General features: G+C 57.7%; 2 protein-coding genes, 1 long non-coding RNA gene and 1 other non-coding gene across 8 annotated transcripts; 1 reads left to right on the plus strand and 3 right to left on the minus strand.

Annotated features, from left to right (window-relative positions):
• Positions 1 to 188: 188 nt before the first annotated feature.
• B4GAT1 (beta-1,4-glucuronyltransferase 1) lies at positions 189 to 2,461 on the minus strand. Of its 2 annotated transcripts, none has more exons than XM_006101596.3 (2): positions 1,269 to 2,461; positions 189 to 1,033 (listed from the first exon to the last, which is right to left on the minus strand). In XM_006101596.3, the coding sequence occupies exons 1-2, from the start codon at positions 2,322 to 2,324 to the stop codon at positions 842 to 844; spliced, it is 1,248 nt and encodes a 415-aa protein (XP_006101658.1). In that variant the 5' UTR covers positions 2,325 to 2,461; the 3' UTR covers positions 189 to 841. The 2 variants fall into 2 exon arrangements, with proteins under 2 accessions (XP_006101658.1, XP_023620861.1); XM_023765093.1 differs by having other exon boundaries at positions 921 to 1,036; positions 1,273 to 2,422.
• A 436-nt stretch (positions 2,462 to 2,897) lies between these two features.
• TRNAS-GCU lies at positions 2,898 to 2,979 on the plus strand. Its single transcript has one exon. It is a non-coding gene; the product is annotated as a tRNA-Ser (tRNA).
• A 4,132-nt stretch (positions 2,980 to 7,111) lies between these two features.
• On the minus strand, positions 7,112 to 15,247 carry SLC29A2 (solute carrier family 29 member 2). 4 transcript variants are annotated; one of them, XM_006101597.3, is made up of 12 exons: positions 15,080 to 15,247; positions 14,744 to 14,825; positions 13,466 to 13,626; positions 13,103 to 13,242; positions 12,585 to 12,719; positions 11,845 to 11,942; positions 11,070 to 11,154; positions 10,393 to 10,529; positions 10,025 to 10,130; positions 9,843 to 9,928; positions 8,872 to 9,071; positions 7,112 to 8,209 (listed from the first exon to the last, which is right to left on the minus strand). In XM_006101597.3, exons 1-12 carry the CDS (start codon positions 15,106 to 15,108, stop codon positions 8,098 to 8,100), a joined length of 1,371 nt encoding a protein of 456 aa, XP_006101659.1. In that variant the 5' UTR covers positions 15,109 to 15,247; the 3' UTR covers positions 7,112 to 8,097. The 4 variants fall into 4 exon arrangements, with proteins under 4 accessions (XP_006101659.1, XP_014322493.1, XP_014322495.1 ...); XM_014467007.2 differs by having other exon boundaries at positions 10,393 to 10,571; XM_014467009.2 differs by lacking the exon at positions 14,744 to 14,825 and having other exon boundaries at positions 10,393 to 10,571; positions 13,466 to 13,594.
• An 847-nt stretch (positions 15,248 to 16,094) lies between these two features.
• LOC111828466 lies at positions 16,095 to 16,448 on the minus strand. The gene is made up of 2 exons (XR_002832344.1): positions 16,394 to 16,448; positions 16,095 to 16,254 (listed from the first exon to the last, which is right to left on the minus strand). It is a non-coding gene; the product is annotated as an uncharacterized LOC111828466 (long non-coding RNA).
• Positions 16,449 to 16,487: the final 39 nt, after the last annotated feature.

Here is a 16,487-nt window from a genome sequence, read left to right on the forward strand (position 1 = left end):
GGTTTCCATAGCAACCAGCCGACATTCACCCTGGCCGTCTGCGTGTGGAAGAAACCCTGGCGGCTTCCTTGCTTTACAGGTGGTGCCCCTGGGTCCGCGGTCACCTTCCTCCAACCCCCCGCGGCGTGAAAGAGGAGAACCCGCGCCCCCTCCGCCTGCCCGGTTCAGGAGAGAAACGGAGCCAACTGTAGTTGTGAACACGCATTTATTTACATTGTCATTGGTAGGCAAACAACCCAGCTCAGTCTAGTCTAGGGTACAGGACTCGCAGACCCTTCCCTTCTCCAGAACTCCCGAGGCCTGGGAGAACCAGTAAGTTTAGGCTTCAGCCCCAAAGCTGCGAACTAAATTCAAAGCCTTTATCTGATTTCTTTACAAAAAGCCCATTTTGTTAAGAACTCAGACCTCTCCCTCTGCACCATTCATACTTTTCACTCTCCTACTGCCTACCCACGCAAGATCGTTAATAATAACAATAACAAAGACAATAATACTGTAATAATATTAATAACACTTCACATTTTTACGAAGCTTACAGAGTGTTTTCACATATAGCATCTCATCTGAGCCTCCCAACAGTTCTGTGAGGTAGATATTCTCACCTCCCTTTTTACAGACGGCATAGCTGAGGCTCAGAGAGGGAATAGGATTTGCTCAAGGCCACACAGCTAGTTAGTGGTAAAGCTAGGACTTGATCCCAGCACCCCATATTCAAAGTCCAGTGTTCCAACACCACAGCTCCCATTGTCGAGTGGAGTGACATTTCTTACCCCTACCAGGCGTGAGGGGCAGCCTCAGGAGAGAGGAGGCTGAGGCTTCTCAAACTAGGGCAGGGAAGGACTCAGCAGTGACGGGTGGAGTCGGGGTACTTGGCCTTCAACTCCTGTTTGAACTGGCGGTAGAGAATCTTATTGTGCTGATTTTCAGCTTCCTTTTGGGGGTGGAAATCCAAGGTGTCTTTGAAGCCCTTATGAATCAGGAAACCTTCGTTCAGCACCTCGAAATCAAATCCTGCCACGTGCAGCTCACAGGCCTGTAGGGGGAGAGAGAGGTCAGCAAAGCCTGATGATTATTCTAGGGCCAAGACTGACATCCTAAAGCCGACTCCAGCATCCCCACTCCTCCGGGGCACCCTGGATCCCCCACAACCTCCACTGAACTGTCATTTCTCCTGCCTCAATGCCCACTTCCCATCCTGGGCCACTCATGGCTCCCAGACCCCAGCACCCCTCCTGCCCCATTTCCCCTGCCCTCTCCCTTATAGGCACCTGGCTGATGCGATTGAAGCCGTACTGCCGAAAGCGTTCGTCGAAGGCGGGAACCTTGCCTCCAGCCACGTAGAATGGCTCCCAGGGGTCCTGCCAAGGCACCACGTAGGCAGGCCTCAGCAAGGTCTCGTCAGGAAGGTTGAGCCAGCGGGAGTAGTTGGTGGGCGCCTGGCAGGGCGTGCACAGCCCATAATAGAACGGCTGCACCTCGTCCACCTGGTAGAGCTTCAGCAGCTCGTTCTTATTTGCGGGTATGCGGCGGGCTCGGCGGATCTCAAAGGCAGGCACCACGAGCGCTGTCCCTGCCCACTGCTTGCTCTGACCCAGCATTTCCCGCAGGCCTCTCCACAGTCCCTCGCTGGGCACCATGTCCACATCGATCACCAGGGCATAGTTGGCCCCCTCACGAGCCAGATTCCTCAGCAGGTTATTGGGGTAGGAGACGTTGGTACCTAGTGCGTAATTGACCCCGGGCTGGGCCACTCTGGCTAGCTTGTCGAAGACCTGCTGGCAGGACCGCAGCAGGGCAAACTCCCCCGGCTCCCGGGGGTCGGGCACAGCGGCCTCATAGCGCGAGGGGCACACCAGGTGCATGGCAACTCTGGCGCGAATATCCGGGCAGTGGCTGCTCAGCGCGTAGGTCAGCACCGTGGCCAGCTGCGCCTCCTCCTTGGTGGCGGCGAACACCGACACGGATAGCGGGCCCTCCCAGCGCTCCAACAGGCCCGACAGATGCGGCAGGTTGTCCACGCTGGCGTGCGTGGCCAGGACCACATCATCGGGGTCCATGGTGGTCTTCAGTAGGCCCCTGTAGACGCGGTAGTCGCCGCTGGTGTCCAGGACGCCTCCGGAGGCCAGCGCGGCGCGGAGCTGCGCCTTGACCTGGTCCACAGACCGCGGGGACGGGGGGAAGAACTCCAAATACTGCTCTTGCTCCTCCTGTCCGTGGAGCCCGGACAGCAGCGACAGGTAGAGTAGCTGCAGCATCGCCACCAGCATCAGCGCGGCCAGCAACAGCTGGTAGAAGGCGCACCGGATGGCGTAGGACATCTGCATGGCTCTCGGGGCTCGTGGCGCACAGCAGGGACCACCGGACCACAGCCTCGCCAACCGCCGCAAGCCCGGATTTACCGCAGCCTGCCGAGCGCAGCCGAGGCGAGCCGAGCCGAGCCGAGCTCCGGGCACAGCCCCTCCCGCCCGCTCGGGCCCCCGGGAGTGCCAGGGCGCCCCCTGCACGCCTGGAGGAGCGACTGCACTCGCCGCCCGCGCCGCGCGCTTTGCAAACGCTGGCTCTGCCCGAGGCGGCACCGCTGGGTTCCCAGAAACAAGCACCCACTCCCTCCGGGTCAGTCCGTGATCCCCGCCCCCCGGACCGACCGCGTCCCGAAACCTTGACGCGCTCGCCCCGGGCTCAGGGAGGGAAACCGCGGCAGAGCTCAGCTGCAGCTGGGTGACGGATGGTGCGGGTTCGCGGCTGCGGCGGGAGGAAAGGAACACGCACAAACCCTTTCTTTCTGCGGTTTCTCCCTCCAGGAGATCCTACCAGGGCTGCGCTGAACAGTGGGTGTAGGAGGGGCTCAGATGGTGCGGAGGAGATAAGGGAATTTAGAAAGGGAGGCTTACGCGTGGGACGAGGTGGCCGAGTGGTTAAGGCGATGGACTGCTAATCCATTGTGCTTTGCACGCGTGGGTTCGAATCCCATCCTCGTCGGTCGCGTTTTACACAGGAGATGGCTCTTTATTTTCTATATCCCGCGGGTCTGGAGCACCACGCTGGGGACAATGGGATCCAGCCAGAGCCCCAGTTCACCGTGCGTCTCCTCCCGCTTCAGGCTCTTCCTATACCCTGTATCGGACCCTCTGGGCGGCGTTAGAGGAGTACTTTTCTTTCTCCTTAGGCAGCGGTTCTCAACCTGTGGATCGCGACCCCTTTGGGGGTCGAACGACCCTTTCACAGGGGTCGCCTAAGACCATCGGAAAACACATATTGAATATATAATTACATATTGTTCTTGTGATTAATCACTATGCTTTAATTATGTTCAATTTGTAACAATGAAAATACATCCTGCATATAAGATATTTACATGATGATTCATAACAGTAGCAAAATTACAGTTATGAAGTAGCAACGAAAATAATTTTATGGTTGGGGGTCACCACAACATGAGGAACTGTATGAAAGGGTTGCAGCCTTAGGAAGGTTGAGAACCACTGCCTTAGAAGGCCCGGGGCTCAGTGGCACCTTGAAGACCAGAACCAAAATTCTGGCCAAATGCCAAATTAGTGGCCTGTTTATTAATCAGAGAAGCACCTCCTAAAATCACCCTTTCCCTGACTACAGTAGTGGAATTCACGCGGGGGTGGTGGTGGTGGGGGTGGTGGTGGTATTTGATCCTTAATTACTACTCTATTCAGCCCAGTGATTTTCCTCCCCACACAACCCTCCCACGAGGGAGACCTTGTATCCACACACCTTCTTCCTGAACACACACACACACACACACACACACACGCACACACACGCAGAAGGTCTTGAGTATTCTAACACCAGCCTTATACAAAGGTGGTTAGTGAGTGTTTGTGAATAGTTGAACCGTGGGTTCTTTAGAAGAGGAGAGTCTGGGGGGAAGGGCAGGTACTTGGACTGATACATCAATTATAGGTAATAACTATTTGGCGCTGTGAATCTTGGGAAGGTGCTCTGGGACAGGGCACGGCGTTTCTCCACTGCTCCACAGGCAGTGGGAGTCAAGGTTGTTGAGCTGAAAAGTGGCCAGGAGCCCTGTATTCCACAGCCCCAGCAATAACACCTCTGGAGCTGCTCAGCCCAGGAACTGTGTCCGGCACCAGGAAGGAGGCCTCGCAGGGGACAGGCATGTTCCTGAAGGTGTTCGTTGGTGACCTGTGCCAGAGGAGAAAATGGTGCGAAGGCCTCAGAAACTGGAGGCACAGAAGCCAGATCTGATGCCATTTGGGCTTTCTTCGACCTGCTCAGTGTTAAAAACAACAACAACACCACAATTTACATTAGTTGTTAACTTTGGTGAATCAGGAGATTGGACATAAAACCCACATTTCCAGCTTCTGTTTTGAATTCTGGAAGATCTGGCAATACCAGGCTTCGTTCCCTCAGGGTGACAACTGGCCAGAGTGTAAGAGTGACTCCCCCTTTGCAAACAGTCTTTTCTTTGCCAAAGTCTCAACCCTGCACCTTCCTGCCCACTCGGCCCTTTGAGCATTTGTGTTTCATCTACGGTACTCATCCAACACCTATTTTCTGCCTCAATTGGCGGGGCATCTGCCCACAATACCCGCCCTCACCCACGGCAATGCTAGCCCACAGCGGGCACCAATTCTCGTTTTTTGAACCAGTAAATCAGAGGCTTCTGAAGTGTCCCAGGGGCTCTAGTCTAAGGGGGACTGAAAAGTAGTGACTGGGCTTGGCCATTATCAAGGAAAGCCACGTGGAAGGGGCCGGAGGAAGGCCAAAAGCCCCTATTGTGGGGCCTGGCCAGGGTCAGGGGCTGGCTGTGATGGAGGGGGCGTGAGACATTCGAAGAGCAGTTAAAAACCATTACCAAGAGGTCTGCTTCCCACAGACCTTGCCCTCTGCAGCTCTCCCATCTGGCTGGTCCTGACTTCTAGCTTTTATAATAAATCTGTAATCCAGCAAGAATATGTTTCTCTGAGTGCTGTGAGCTGCTCTAGCAAATTAATTGAACCCCAGGGCAGGGGTGCTGGAGTCTGACGTATAGCCAGTTGGTCAGAAGTACAGGTTACAACCTGGACTTGCCATTGGCATCTGCAGTGGGGCAGTCTCACGGGACTGAGTCCTTAACTTGTGGAATCTGATGCTCTCCCCAGTGGATGGAGTTACATGGTAGGACACTCAGCGTGTGTCAGAGTATGGCCTGGTGAGAGAGGAAAACCCACTCATCAGCCCTAGCTGGTTTGGTTCAGTGGATAGAGTGTTGGCCTGCGGACTGAAGGGTCCCAGGTTCGATTCTAGTCAAGGAAACATGCCTGGGGTTGCAGGCTTGATCCCCAGTAGGGGGCATGTAGGAGGCTGGCCAATCAATGATTCTCTCACATCACTGATGTTTCTATTTCTCTCTCTCCCTTCCTCTCTAAAATCAATAAAAAAGTATTTTAAAAAATAAAGGATATATAACACAGTGTACAAATAATAAAATATACAATATTCTTTAAAAAAAGAAAAAACAATGTGTAGAAATACTACTGTATTTGATCTTGAATCCTGAAACTTTACTAAATTCACTTATTACCTCTAATAGTTGTGTGTGTGTGTGTGTGTGTGTGTGTGTATTCTTTAGGATTTTCTGTATATGTATATATTATATCATCTGTGAATCTGGGTAGTTTTACTTCTTCTTTCTTGCCAAATTGCTCAGGCTAGAACTTCCAGTACAAAGGTGAAGAGATGAAATGGTAAAAGTGGGGATCCTCTTCTTGTTCCTGACCTTGGGGGGAAGGCTTTCAGTCCTTCACATCGAGTATGACATTAGCGATGGATTTTCCATAAATGCCCTTTATCAGGTTGAGGAAGTTCCCATCTATTCCTCGTTGGTTGGGGGTTTTCATCTTGAAGTGTTGGATTTTGTCAGATGCTTTTTCTGCATCAATTGAGATGATCATGTGGTTTCCCCCTTCATTCTATTCAGGTGCCGTGTGGTGTTTACACTGATGTGTTTCTGTATGTTGAACCACCTTGCATTCTGAAAGGCCTGGCTTTGGTTTTAGAACTCTTAACAGGCACTTAACCTCTAAGTTAAGCAGCCTCTGTAGAGGCAAATGCCCTCTTCTCTCCTGTATCCCTCCTCCTCTCTCTACTCCCATTTAGTCCTCATTGCTAAGGTTCTTTATCATTTGTCCCCAACCCACTGCTCCAGCCTCAACCTCTCTTTTCCCTCCCTCACATCCTAGGGGCTTCCTCACCCCACCCCCTGCCAGAAGTCCCCACTGTTCCCTGAATATTCCATGTCCATGCCTTCCACACCCTCTGGTACCTCTGCCCGGGGTGCCCTTCCCCCACTCCAGCCCAGCAAACTCATATTCATCCCTCAAGACCCAGCTGGGGGAATGCTTCCTTTGGGATGCCTGCCCTGGCTTCCCAGAAGGCCCAGGGCCTTCACAAACCCCAGGACAAGTTGCATTGTCTCCTATGGCCTTGGGAACATGGACCACGCCTTCTTTGTTTCAGGGTCACCAGACCAGCCAGGGCCTGGCACCATGGTTGTGGTCAAAAGAATGAATCCTCACTGGGGATCTTCCTGTGGCTTGTATGTCAGCTGTCAAGGCCATATATTGCTTCACTTTCCTCTTTGATATCAAAACCGCCTCTGGCTTCTGAGCAGGGGGCCTGGCTCAGCTCCCGGTATAAAATAGCTCCTCAGTGACTGTTCACAGAAGGGAGGGGGGCAAGTGGGCAGCAAAGTCAGTGCCTAAAATGGCAAAAAACCCACCGTGCTTTTCTCTGGGTTGGGCACGGTAGGACAGGGGTGTGTGAAGCAGGCCTCTCCTCCGTCCCTCAGAACCAGCTGGCTGCCTCTGCAAAGCTCCATTTCTGAGAAAGGGAAGCCTGCGATGCAGGGAGCCTGGAAGAGTGTTAGTCGTCCATGCAGCCCAGTGCTCGGCCCAGGAGTACAGGGCTCCTTGCAGGTCAATATCCCTTGGCCATTGCAGGGATGCTCACAAATCCTTGCCCCTTTCGGGCCTCAGTCATCCCATCTGCCAAATGGGTACAACCATCCCCACCCCACCCAGCTCATCAAAGCCAATAGAGCTGAAACCACTTTGGAAAGAAAGACTCAGAGACCTCATTATACAAATGAAGAAGATTGTTATTGGACCCAGGAGCAGGATCAGAGAGAAACAGCAGAAAGGGGGAGTGCTCAGCGCTGTGCTTTGAGCCCCTTGAGGGAGAGAAGCAGGAACTGGGCTGGAAGAACAGCACCTACAGGGAGGAGGGGGCCCCAGCTCTGCTGTGAATCGGCCACTTACTCGGTTCCCTCACCTGTACAAAGGGGGAGCACAGTCCCTGCCTGGCTCCCTCCAAGGGCCTCAATGCGGCTGTGAGAGAGCAGGCGTGGAAGAGCTTTGCACACTGAAGCGCAGTGCACACATGCAGGCTAACTACAGACCTGGGGCCCCGCCCCGCTGGGCTCTGGGGGTGGAGACAGTAAGTGTTGGCAACAAAAACACTGTCGAGGCCCAGACGGTCCTTTGAGCACCCTCAGATCCCTCACTTCTGCTCTCTCTCCCCGCTCCCCTCCACTTCCCTGGCATCCTCTGTCCTGGGGTCCGAGAGACCTGACCACGGGGTCGCTGAGGCCTGGGGAGAAGAAGAGTTCCTGGCCTGGGCCGGCCCACACTCCCACTCGGAACCTGAGGCTGGGGCAACACCAGCCGCACCCTCGGCGAGGCCCCGCGGTGGCCTCGGATCTCCCTCGATGGCCAAGGTTGTGTTCTGTGACCAACGATACATGCGCTCCCGATGCTGGGCAGGGCCACGGCCCTCGGCCCGACAGCCACCTGTTCAGGGAGGGCTTCTGTGCTTCTGGATAGTGTCCGTCTCTGAGCGTCACCTCCACCCTGGGGGAGGGTTGGCATGACCGGTGGTGAAGTCTTCCTCGCAGCACCCCGAGGAAGCCCGGGAAGGAAACGGCACCTGCCTCCTCCGGGCACCTCCAGACCAAGGGGCCCCAGCCCAGCAGAGCCTGAGCCGGCTCGCCACTCCTCTGCCCTGGGTCTCGGCTCCGAAGGGGCGGCGAGAAGAGAGCTGCTGGGAGAGCCCTCCACGGAGCCTTCAGAGCAGCGCCTTGAAGAGGAAGGAGAGGGAGGCTCCACAGGACAGCCCCAGGGCCAGGAAGAAGGTCATGAGGGCGCCGGCCACCTCCCTCTCGTGTGGCAGCACCTGCCTAGAACACACAGGGGCGGGAGCTCTTAGACAATGCCCTGCCCAGCCTGGACCCAGCCCCAGTGGCCCAGCCCTCCTTCGGGGACACTGAGTTCTGGTCTGTGCTGACCCAACCTCCAGCCACGGGAATGAGGCCCTTCTCTCCGGACTTGTTTCCCGATCGGTGAAACGGGGACCCTGGACAAGGACATCTCTAGGCCCCTGGGGTCCAGTATTGTAGGATTCTAGATTCTGCTGTCCCTCTTGATAAAATGTCCCCACACTGCCCGCCCCCATCACCTCTGATTCTCAACTCCATTGTCTGGACACTAACAGCCTATGAACCCTGCTTTTGAGCAAAACTTTAGCACCCCTTCAACTGAGAATTTGGGGAGTAGCTGGGCCCTAAGAAATAATAGTCCAACCCGTTTATCTCACAGATGGGGAAACTGAGGCCCAGAGAGGAGGCCCAGAACCAGTGCCTGGGTGACTTTCCCAGGCAGGAACCTCCGCAGTGGAGTCACCGTCTACCTAGCTCCTGGGCCGACAGGGTGGCATCAGCGAGGCCTGGAGGCAGCTGGGGCAGGGCTGGCCAGAGCAGAATGAGCCCCCCCTTACAGGCTGTCCCCCCTCAAAGAGTTAACCCACCTCCCACCCCCAGGCCCTCCCGGGCCGTCCCCAGACCTGGGCGCCAGGCACATGGTGAGGGACACCAGGTAACCATTGGAAACAGCGAAGACCATCATGAAGGTGATGAAGTAGGCGTCCTGGGGGAAGAGGGTGGGCAGCCGGGACCTCTGGGGCACGTGGCACAGCATGAAGAGCGGAATGAACAGGACGCGCAGGCAGACCAGCAGGGGCAGCAGCCGGCTGTCCTGGTCCGGCTGCGGCAGAAGCTGGGGTCAGGGCAGTCCCTGCGAGCAGGGTCTCTGCTCCAGGGGCACCCCAATGGACTCATGCCTCACTTCCCCCTGAGCCGCCCGACATGAGCTGGCCAGGACCCAGCTCTCGGGCCTGTGGAGGGCGAGGGGGTGGGCCAAGGCCACCCAGCGCGCAAGGACCGGCCTCTGCCTCTGCCCATCCCCAGCTTGTGGTCTGTCCATCGCAGAACGGGAAGAGGCCTTAGACAGCATCTTTGGTTTTCAAACTTGGTTCCTCCGAACATCCCTGGGGGTTCCACAGACCCCTTTGGGGCGGATGGGGCTGCTGAATGGGACTGGAAGCTGGGGATCCAAGCCCCATCCTGCTTGGATCAGAGCAGCTCCTCTTGGATCTACTGTCTTTATTGTGTCTCCTTGAAAGATTTCATTTAATGACACAGCACCTTGGCTCAAAGCTATGCAAACACTAGGACTGTTGTGGCCCCTCTCACGTGGCGCAGAAACCTCCACGCACGTCTCCAAGCACAGAGGGCTGGCCCTGGGCTGGATGCTGAGGACACGGGTCCACTGGACAGAGTGTCCGCTTCCAAGGAGCTCCCAGTGCAAGCCCGGGCTTGCATACCTCTCGGAGCCGCTGCTCACTGCCACTGGTGTCTGTCCATTCCGGGCCCAGACAGTTGGACTGTTGGGAAATGCCCATTCTGTGCTCTTTCACACCCTCTGCTATCCAGCTGCTGCCTAGAACCTTCAGGCCCCCCGCCCAGGTGTGCTCACCCACATGAAGTACGAGGTCAGGCTCCGGCCCAGGCAGTCCATGATGTTGAAGAGCAGGAAGCAGCAGATGGGGTTGAAGAACTGACCTGGGAGAGAGAGAGGCTCATCCTGGTCCCCACTCCCCTCTTCCTGCTCTCCCCTTCGCTCCCCTGCCCAGCCCTCTCCCGCTTCCCAGCACTCACTCCACTTCCCAGGACTGGTGGAGCTGGTCACCATGGCTGTGATGGCGGGGAAGACAGACAGGGTGACTGTGAAGACCAACACAAGGCACAGCGCCGTCAGCCAGATCTGGGAGCCGGAGGCAGGGGTGTGAGCAGGGGGGCAGGCCTGGGGCCTAACACGCAGCCCCCACCCTCCTGCCAAAGCCCTGGCCCAGGAGCAGGACACCTGGGGCCTGGCTCCGCTGTGTCCACGACCCACTGACCCTGCCACCGTGGGGTGGACCAGGTGAATACTAAGGCCCCGTTCCATGCTGAGTCTCTGGGGAGGGCCGGAGAGAGCGGCGTCTCTTCCCCAGGGGTGGTGGTCGGGGGTTATATCCAAGGCAAACCTTTCGGAAGACAATGAAAACGGAAGGTTTTCCTGGCTTCTGGGGTTCCTCTGGCTCCAGCTCTGGCTCCTTCTCAGGGTCAAGTTCCAGAGTCAGGGCTGCCTTCTGAGGGCTGTTGGGAATCCCGTTCTTCTCATCTGGGGCAAGAGGGAGGGCAGGGTCACGCCTGTGAGCCTTACCTATGAGGGGAGATTCCCAGCAATTAAAACAAGTGACCCTCCTTCAGCCCAGGGTTCAGGCAAAGAGAATTAACAACAGAAATAGGCTTGGCTACTGTTTATTAAGCACATGCATGTGCTGGGTAGATTCAGCACCTTGAAGGGACTATCTCACTGCCACTGCTCTATAAGGAAGGACATGGAGGCTCAGGGGGGTTCAGTGACTTGCCTGAGGCCACACAGCTTGGATGTTGTGAAGCTGGAACTCAAACTCAGATGCGTTCGGATCCAGAACTTGCATGCCCGAAGTGCTACTGCCTCCCCCTTACGGAGGAGGACTCTGAGGCCCAAAGGGCAAAGGGAGGACTTCGTTCATGATTTTTTTTTTCTGCCTCTGCTCACACAAGGCTACTACTAGCGGGGAGGGCTCTAGTTGGAGACAGAAAGCACGTCTTTCCCCGGGGAGGTGCCTCTAGCTTCCTCTGGGCCTCCCCGTCCCCAGCAGGGCCCAGGGCTCACCAGACCGGAGGAGCTCAGCTTTGGTCTCCAGCTCCTGACCTTGTGCCAGTGATGGTTTCCTGGCCAGGTAGTAGCGGGCCAGCTCCTGCAGGAGGCAAGCGTTGGTCCTGCCGGGCTTGGTTAAGGTGTCTGGATCCCTCCACACCCTGTTGGCTTAGAGGCTGTGTGGGGCGCGGCTACAGTGTTTGGACAGGTTCAAGCCTTGGACTGAGGAGAGGGCACAGTCCTCTCATTGCCACGTGCAAGTCCCAGCTTGGAGGGCAGAGCCCTCCCAGCACAATTATAGCCAACAGCTATAGCTGTAAGCTTGAACCTATGGTCTGAACACGTGGCCCCACGTGCCTGAGTGATAGAGTTCAGGTGCATGTAGTTGAGTAGGATTGAAACCCACGGGAATGTTGTAAACATCTTGATCACGCCCTTACTGTGCCTCGCGGCATCTGCTATAAAATAAAGACACGGCTTGTGGGTGCGGGTGCTGTCTCTCCATCAGAGACCCAGCTTTCATTCTCTTGTCTGTCTTTTCTTAATCCTTCACCGCCCCCACTCAGGGTCACTGAACCAGGCTGAGCTGGCGCGGCACATAAGGCGCCCTGGGGCTGAGTATGCCATGGCCGTGCCGGCTCGCCACAGGCTGGGGTCCCCTAGTGGCTGACTCCTTTGGGGATCAGGACTGGGGCTAGGTCCCCTCCACCTCCCTTGGGACGTCAGGCTCAGGTCAGGGCTGTATCTGAGATGCTCTGAAGTGCAGCCTCGACTTCAGTGCCAGGCTCACCATGTAGGGCAGGCTCAGGTAACACACGATGGACACGAAGATGCCCACGCAGGGTGTGATGAAGTACCCCAGGGCCGAGGTCTGGGCATCCACGCCACCTGTGAGGAAACTCCAGCTGCAGTGGGGAGGTGGCTGGTCCCACTTGCTCCCACAGGGATAACAACTCAGGTCCCACTTCCGCTTATGACCGTCTCAGATTCACCTCCCGGCCTCTCCCACTCCTCCCAGAAACAACGCGGGAATCCGGTCAGGGCCCCAGCCCAGCCCTTCACCTCTCTCACTCTCACTGTACTGTTTGTTTGTTTTTTTTGAGCACCTACTATGTGCTCATTATTACTGCATGCTCCTTACAATCTGATGATGGAACCATAATAACCATGTTGGTGAGGAAACTGACACAGGTAGGTGCTTTGTCCAATGCCCCGCCACTAGGGGGCAGAGGAACTGTGATTTGAACACAAATCTATGTGAATCCCAAACCTGTTCCTCCTTGCCTCAACCTCACCTGCAGCGACATGTCACTGTTGGCCTCAGGAATCCTGCCCCTGGCACCAAGTTAACCCAATCCTCACCCAGTCACTCTCTCACTGTAGAACCCAAACCCAACCCCCAGCTCCCCACCACCTCTGTCTCCACCCAGATCCCAGAGCATCTCACTCCTGGCACTCTCCCAACCCCCCAGAATCCCAGAGGCCACCCCCACCCCGTCCCCCTGCCCCCAGACACCCAAGTCTACTCACTGGCCATGGACATGAGCATGGCAAGAGCAGCAAAGATCCCAGCCAGGCCCTGGCCGCTGAGGAAGAGGGTGCTGTAGGTGGAGGGCATGGTGCCCAGCTGTCCAAAGAGGCTGCCCTGCAGAACTGCACAGAAGGCTGTGGAGGGACAAGAATGGGGACTGCCGCTCAACTAGGTAGGCTTCAGGGGCTCCCTGGAGGGGTGTCAGCAGGACACACTGTGGACTCTGGATGAGGTTGGTAGGCAAACTCTGGGGTAACAACCCCCATTCACTCCTCTTCGGAGGAGCATCCATACACTTGCAGGTCTAGGGATCAGGAGGCCAGCTCTTCGAGCCAGGAGGCCTGTCACAGTGACTTTTCCTCTCCCTCTGGGCCTCAGTTTCTCATCAGGGATCTGGGTGCTGCTGCTGCTGCCTTCCCTTTTTGGGTACATTGGGCCCTTTTAGTTACAAAAAGGAGGCTGGGCTGAAGTCCTGGGGGTGCTGGGCAGGGAGGTGGGTAGGGGCAGTGGTCCTCACAGTTGATGAACCAGACAGAGGCCATGGTGATGGAGAAGAAGGGTCCGGGCGTCATGTCCACCTTGACCAACGCCGCCGTCAGGGCGAAGAGCAGCAGGATGACCAGCAGGCTGCCCAGAATCCGCACCGTCTCCGGGATGCTGCTCATAAGGGGGGCAGAGTGGGCATCAGCTGGGCCCAGGTCAGGCCGGGGGAGGTGGCAGGAGGTTCAGCCCGGGGCTGGGCAGGGGGTGGGGGAAGATGCGGGGAGTGTGGAGGAAGGAAGGGAGGTCTTCCCTGGGCCCAGATGGAGCTGCCTCAGCAGGGGTGGGGCAGGGACAACAGAGGGTGGCCTGGGAGGGAGTCCGGAGGCCGGCCGCTCACCACTGGTACAGGAAGGAGTTGAGGAGTGTGAAGAGCAGCAAGGGCAGCTGGGACAGCAGCGTCACCCAGTTGTTGAAGTTGAAGGTGTCTGCAGGGCCAGTGTGGTTGGTGCTCAAGGTCACAATCGTGCTGTTGGCCCCCGCCAGCCGCCCCTGGAAGTACTGCCAGGGGTCCGGGAGAGGGGGGACAGGGTCACCCTAAGCACACCCTCAGGAACCGCCCCGCCTCCCCGCTGCCGGCCCCGCCTTGGGATGGTTTGGATAATTTCTGTGGGGACTGTCTGTCTGTCCTTGTACTGTTCCCAGAACCTGGCACAGTTGGAGCTCAGTGAATGTGCACTGAATCGAACGGCTGCGATCTGGAACAGAGCCCAAGCCCTAAGAACCCCCAACAAGGCCTTGCTTCATCTCCACATCACCCCTCTCCACCGGTGTCCTGGCTCCAGCCCCCACCGCCGCTCCAGCAGCAGCTTCTAGGTTCCTGAGTACTCACTGAGCGCTACAGTAAGCCAGGCTCTGGCCTACGTGCTGACCAACCACATTCTCTCTGGAACGCACACCCTGCTTAACCCCCCTCCCAGTGCCCATGGCTCCCTATGGCCTGCAGGGCAAAGCCTCAAGGTTTGGAAACAGCATTTGGGGCCTTCAGAACCGGAGCCCAGCCTCCCTTTGTGCCCCATCTCTTGCTCTGTTCCCTCCCCTGGAGACCCAAGCCTGGAGGTCAGGAGTCACGTTTCATTACATTATTAATAGCTCCCTGGCACCCGCCTTGCTTTCTAGACCAGGGGCTAATTCAGTTTGGGGTCTGCAGGGCCCAGCACAGAACCGGGCACCGAGGAGCGTCTAGAAAGCTGTACTGAATATATATGAACAACCCAGTCCCAGAGAGAACAGCGCTACGTTCCTGCCTTCCCTGGCGAGAACTCAGCTCTGTGAGGATGCAGCCTTCCTGTTATGTTTCCTCCAGCGCCCCCAGTGCCAAGACCAGGGCGTGGCCCACAGTAGGTGCACATTTACTCTCTGTTGGATGAATGAATGGAACTCGTACTGTGGGTGCCCAGTTTTGGAGTGACTAACACCGGACCCCCTGAGCCGGTGGCCTTGCCCCTCTAGGATCGGGCAGCCCCGAAAGCTAGACCTTCCTAGCCAGAGGGGCACCTCCTCTCTCAGGGGCTCCATGCTTCAGCGGGCACCCGGGCACAATGAGGAGTCAAAGGCGGCGTCGCAGGGACAGAGGGCGGTTGTGGCCGTGGGGCTGTCACTCCGCCGCGAGTCTCACCGGGATGGCCGTGATGAAGAAGTTCCAGGGAAGGAGCGTGCCCAGCCCAAGGATAAAGAAGCTGACCCCGACCAGGTGGTAGCTGTGGGGATCCGTCAGAAGGTCACCCCGAGGACGCAGCTCCTCGGTCGCCCCTCCCGTCCCCCACTCCTCCCCCATCCTCGCTGCAGAGCGGACTACAGCCCCCATCACCCTGGCGCAGGCCGCGGAGGAGGCGGCTAATGGGAATTGTAGTTCCATTCGCTCGGCTTTGCGCCTTAGCGCGCCCAAGGAAGCGGGTCTGCGCTGCCCACGGCCACCGGATTTCCGTGCTCACCCCCCTGGTCCCCAACTTGCCTGTCCTGCGGGATGTCTCCTCGCGCCATGGCCGCCCCGCGCGATGCGCCCGGGGCGAGAGAGGTGGGGTGCCGCACCTGCCCCTGCGCGGGGCCGAGGACCAGGGCGCCCGGGAGGCTCGTTCTGGCCGGCGGTGCGCAGAGGGAGGGGATCGGGTCTCCTCGGAAGGCAGGGGGAGAGGCGTGAGGGCGGGAGGGAGTCGCAGGCCAATTTCCCCGGTTCTAACCTTCCGCAGGCTCCGGCTCGGCTCCGCCCCCGGGGCGGGACAGAGCGTCGCACCGCCCCTCTCCACCTCCCGGCCTGGACGCGGGACCCGGGGTTCGGACCCTGGCCCTGCCTCGGGGTCCCCGGACCCTGCGGCTTCCCGCGCAGCCCAGTGCGGCTTGGAGGCGGTGGGTCCGGGAAGGCCCCCGGCGCCTCCCCTTCGGCAGGCGGCTGTGCGGGCCCCTGCAGGCGGGGTGAGGCAGGTACCCCTTGCCCCTCGCCGAGACCCAGAGCTGCCCTGGCGCGGTGTCCTGCCCCCCGACTCCCTGTGCTGCCAGATTCGCGCTAGCGCCCCCTAACGTGGGAGCCCACGGAGGGGCCGGCTCGCCCAGCCCGGGCGGAGGGTGTAACCCGAGCGGCGCTGCGCCCGGAGGCTGGAGACCGCGTGTCGCCCGCGGTCTGGGCGCTGCGGGGCCGAGGCGGGGGCCGCGGCCGGTGCAGGCGGAGCTCCCGGGCCGGCCCGCACGGCAGACGGACAGACGGCCGCTTCCCCTCCAGCGGGCGCCTGGGAACCGCCGGGTCTGCGGGGCGCACAGCACAGGCTTGGGCCGCCGTGGGGCGTCCTGGCGGACTTCTCGCTGCGGGGAGGCTGAGCTGTGACCGAGCAGCGAGAGCTTAACCAGCGGTTCTCAACCTGTGGGTCGCGACCCCTTTGGCGGTCGAACGACCCTTTCACAGGGGTCGCCTAAGACCATCCCGCATATCAGATATTTACATGACGATTCATAACAGTAGCAACATTACAGTTATGAAGTAGCAACGGAAATAATTTCATGGTTGGGTCACAACATGAGGAACTGTATTTAAAGGGCCAGAAGGTTGAGAACCACTGTAAGCGAAGGCTCCGCGGAAAGGGTGACCCGGAGGGCAGCCCGGGCTCCTTCCTCAGCTCGGCTTGTGCTCGCCCACCGCTGCCGCAAAAAAAAAAAGAAAGAAAAAATTACTTTCTGCGGTCCCAGGTCACATCACATCAAACAAAGTTTTTTTGTGAAAAACTTTGAAAGATTGTAGAGCACCGTAATTTTGAAATTAATTTGCTCTAACTCATACAATTTGCGGTGGTTTGTTTTCTCTGTAATCACCGTGCATAGAGGATGCTGAAGTGAGAGGCTCTGAATCACAAATTACTTCCTTAAGTAATGAA

This window comes from Myotis lucifugus, unplaced genomic scaffold (genome assembly GCF_000147115.1).
Source record: "Myotis lucifugus unplaced genomic scaffold, Myoluc2.0 scaffold_373, whole genome shotgun sequence".
NCBI lineage: Eukaryota > Metazoa > Chordata > Mammalia > Chiroptera > Vespertilionidae > Myotis > Myotis lucifugus.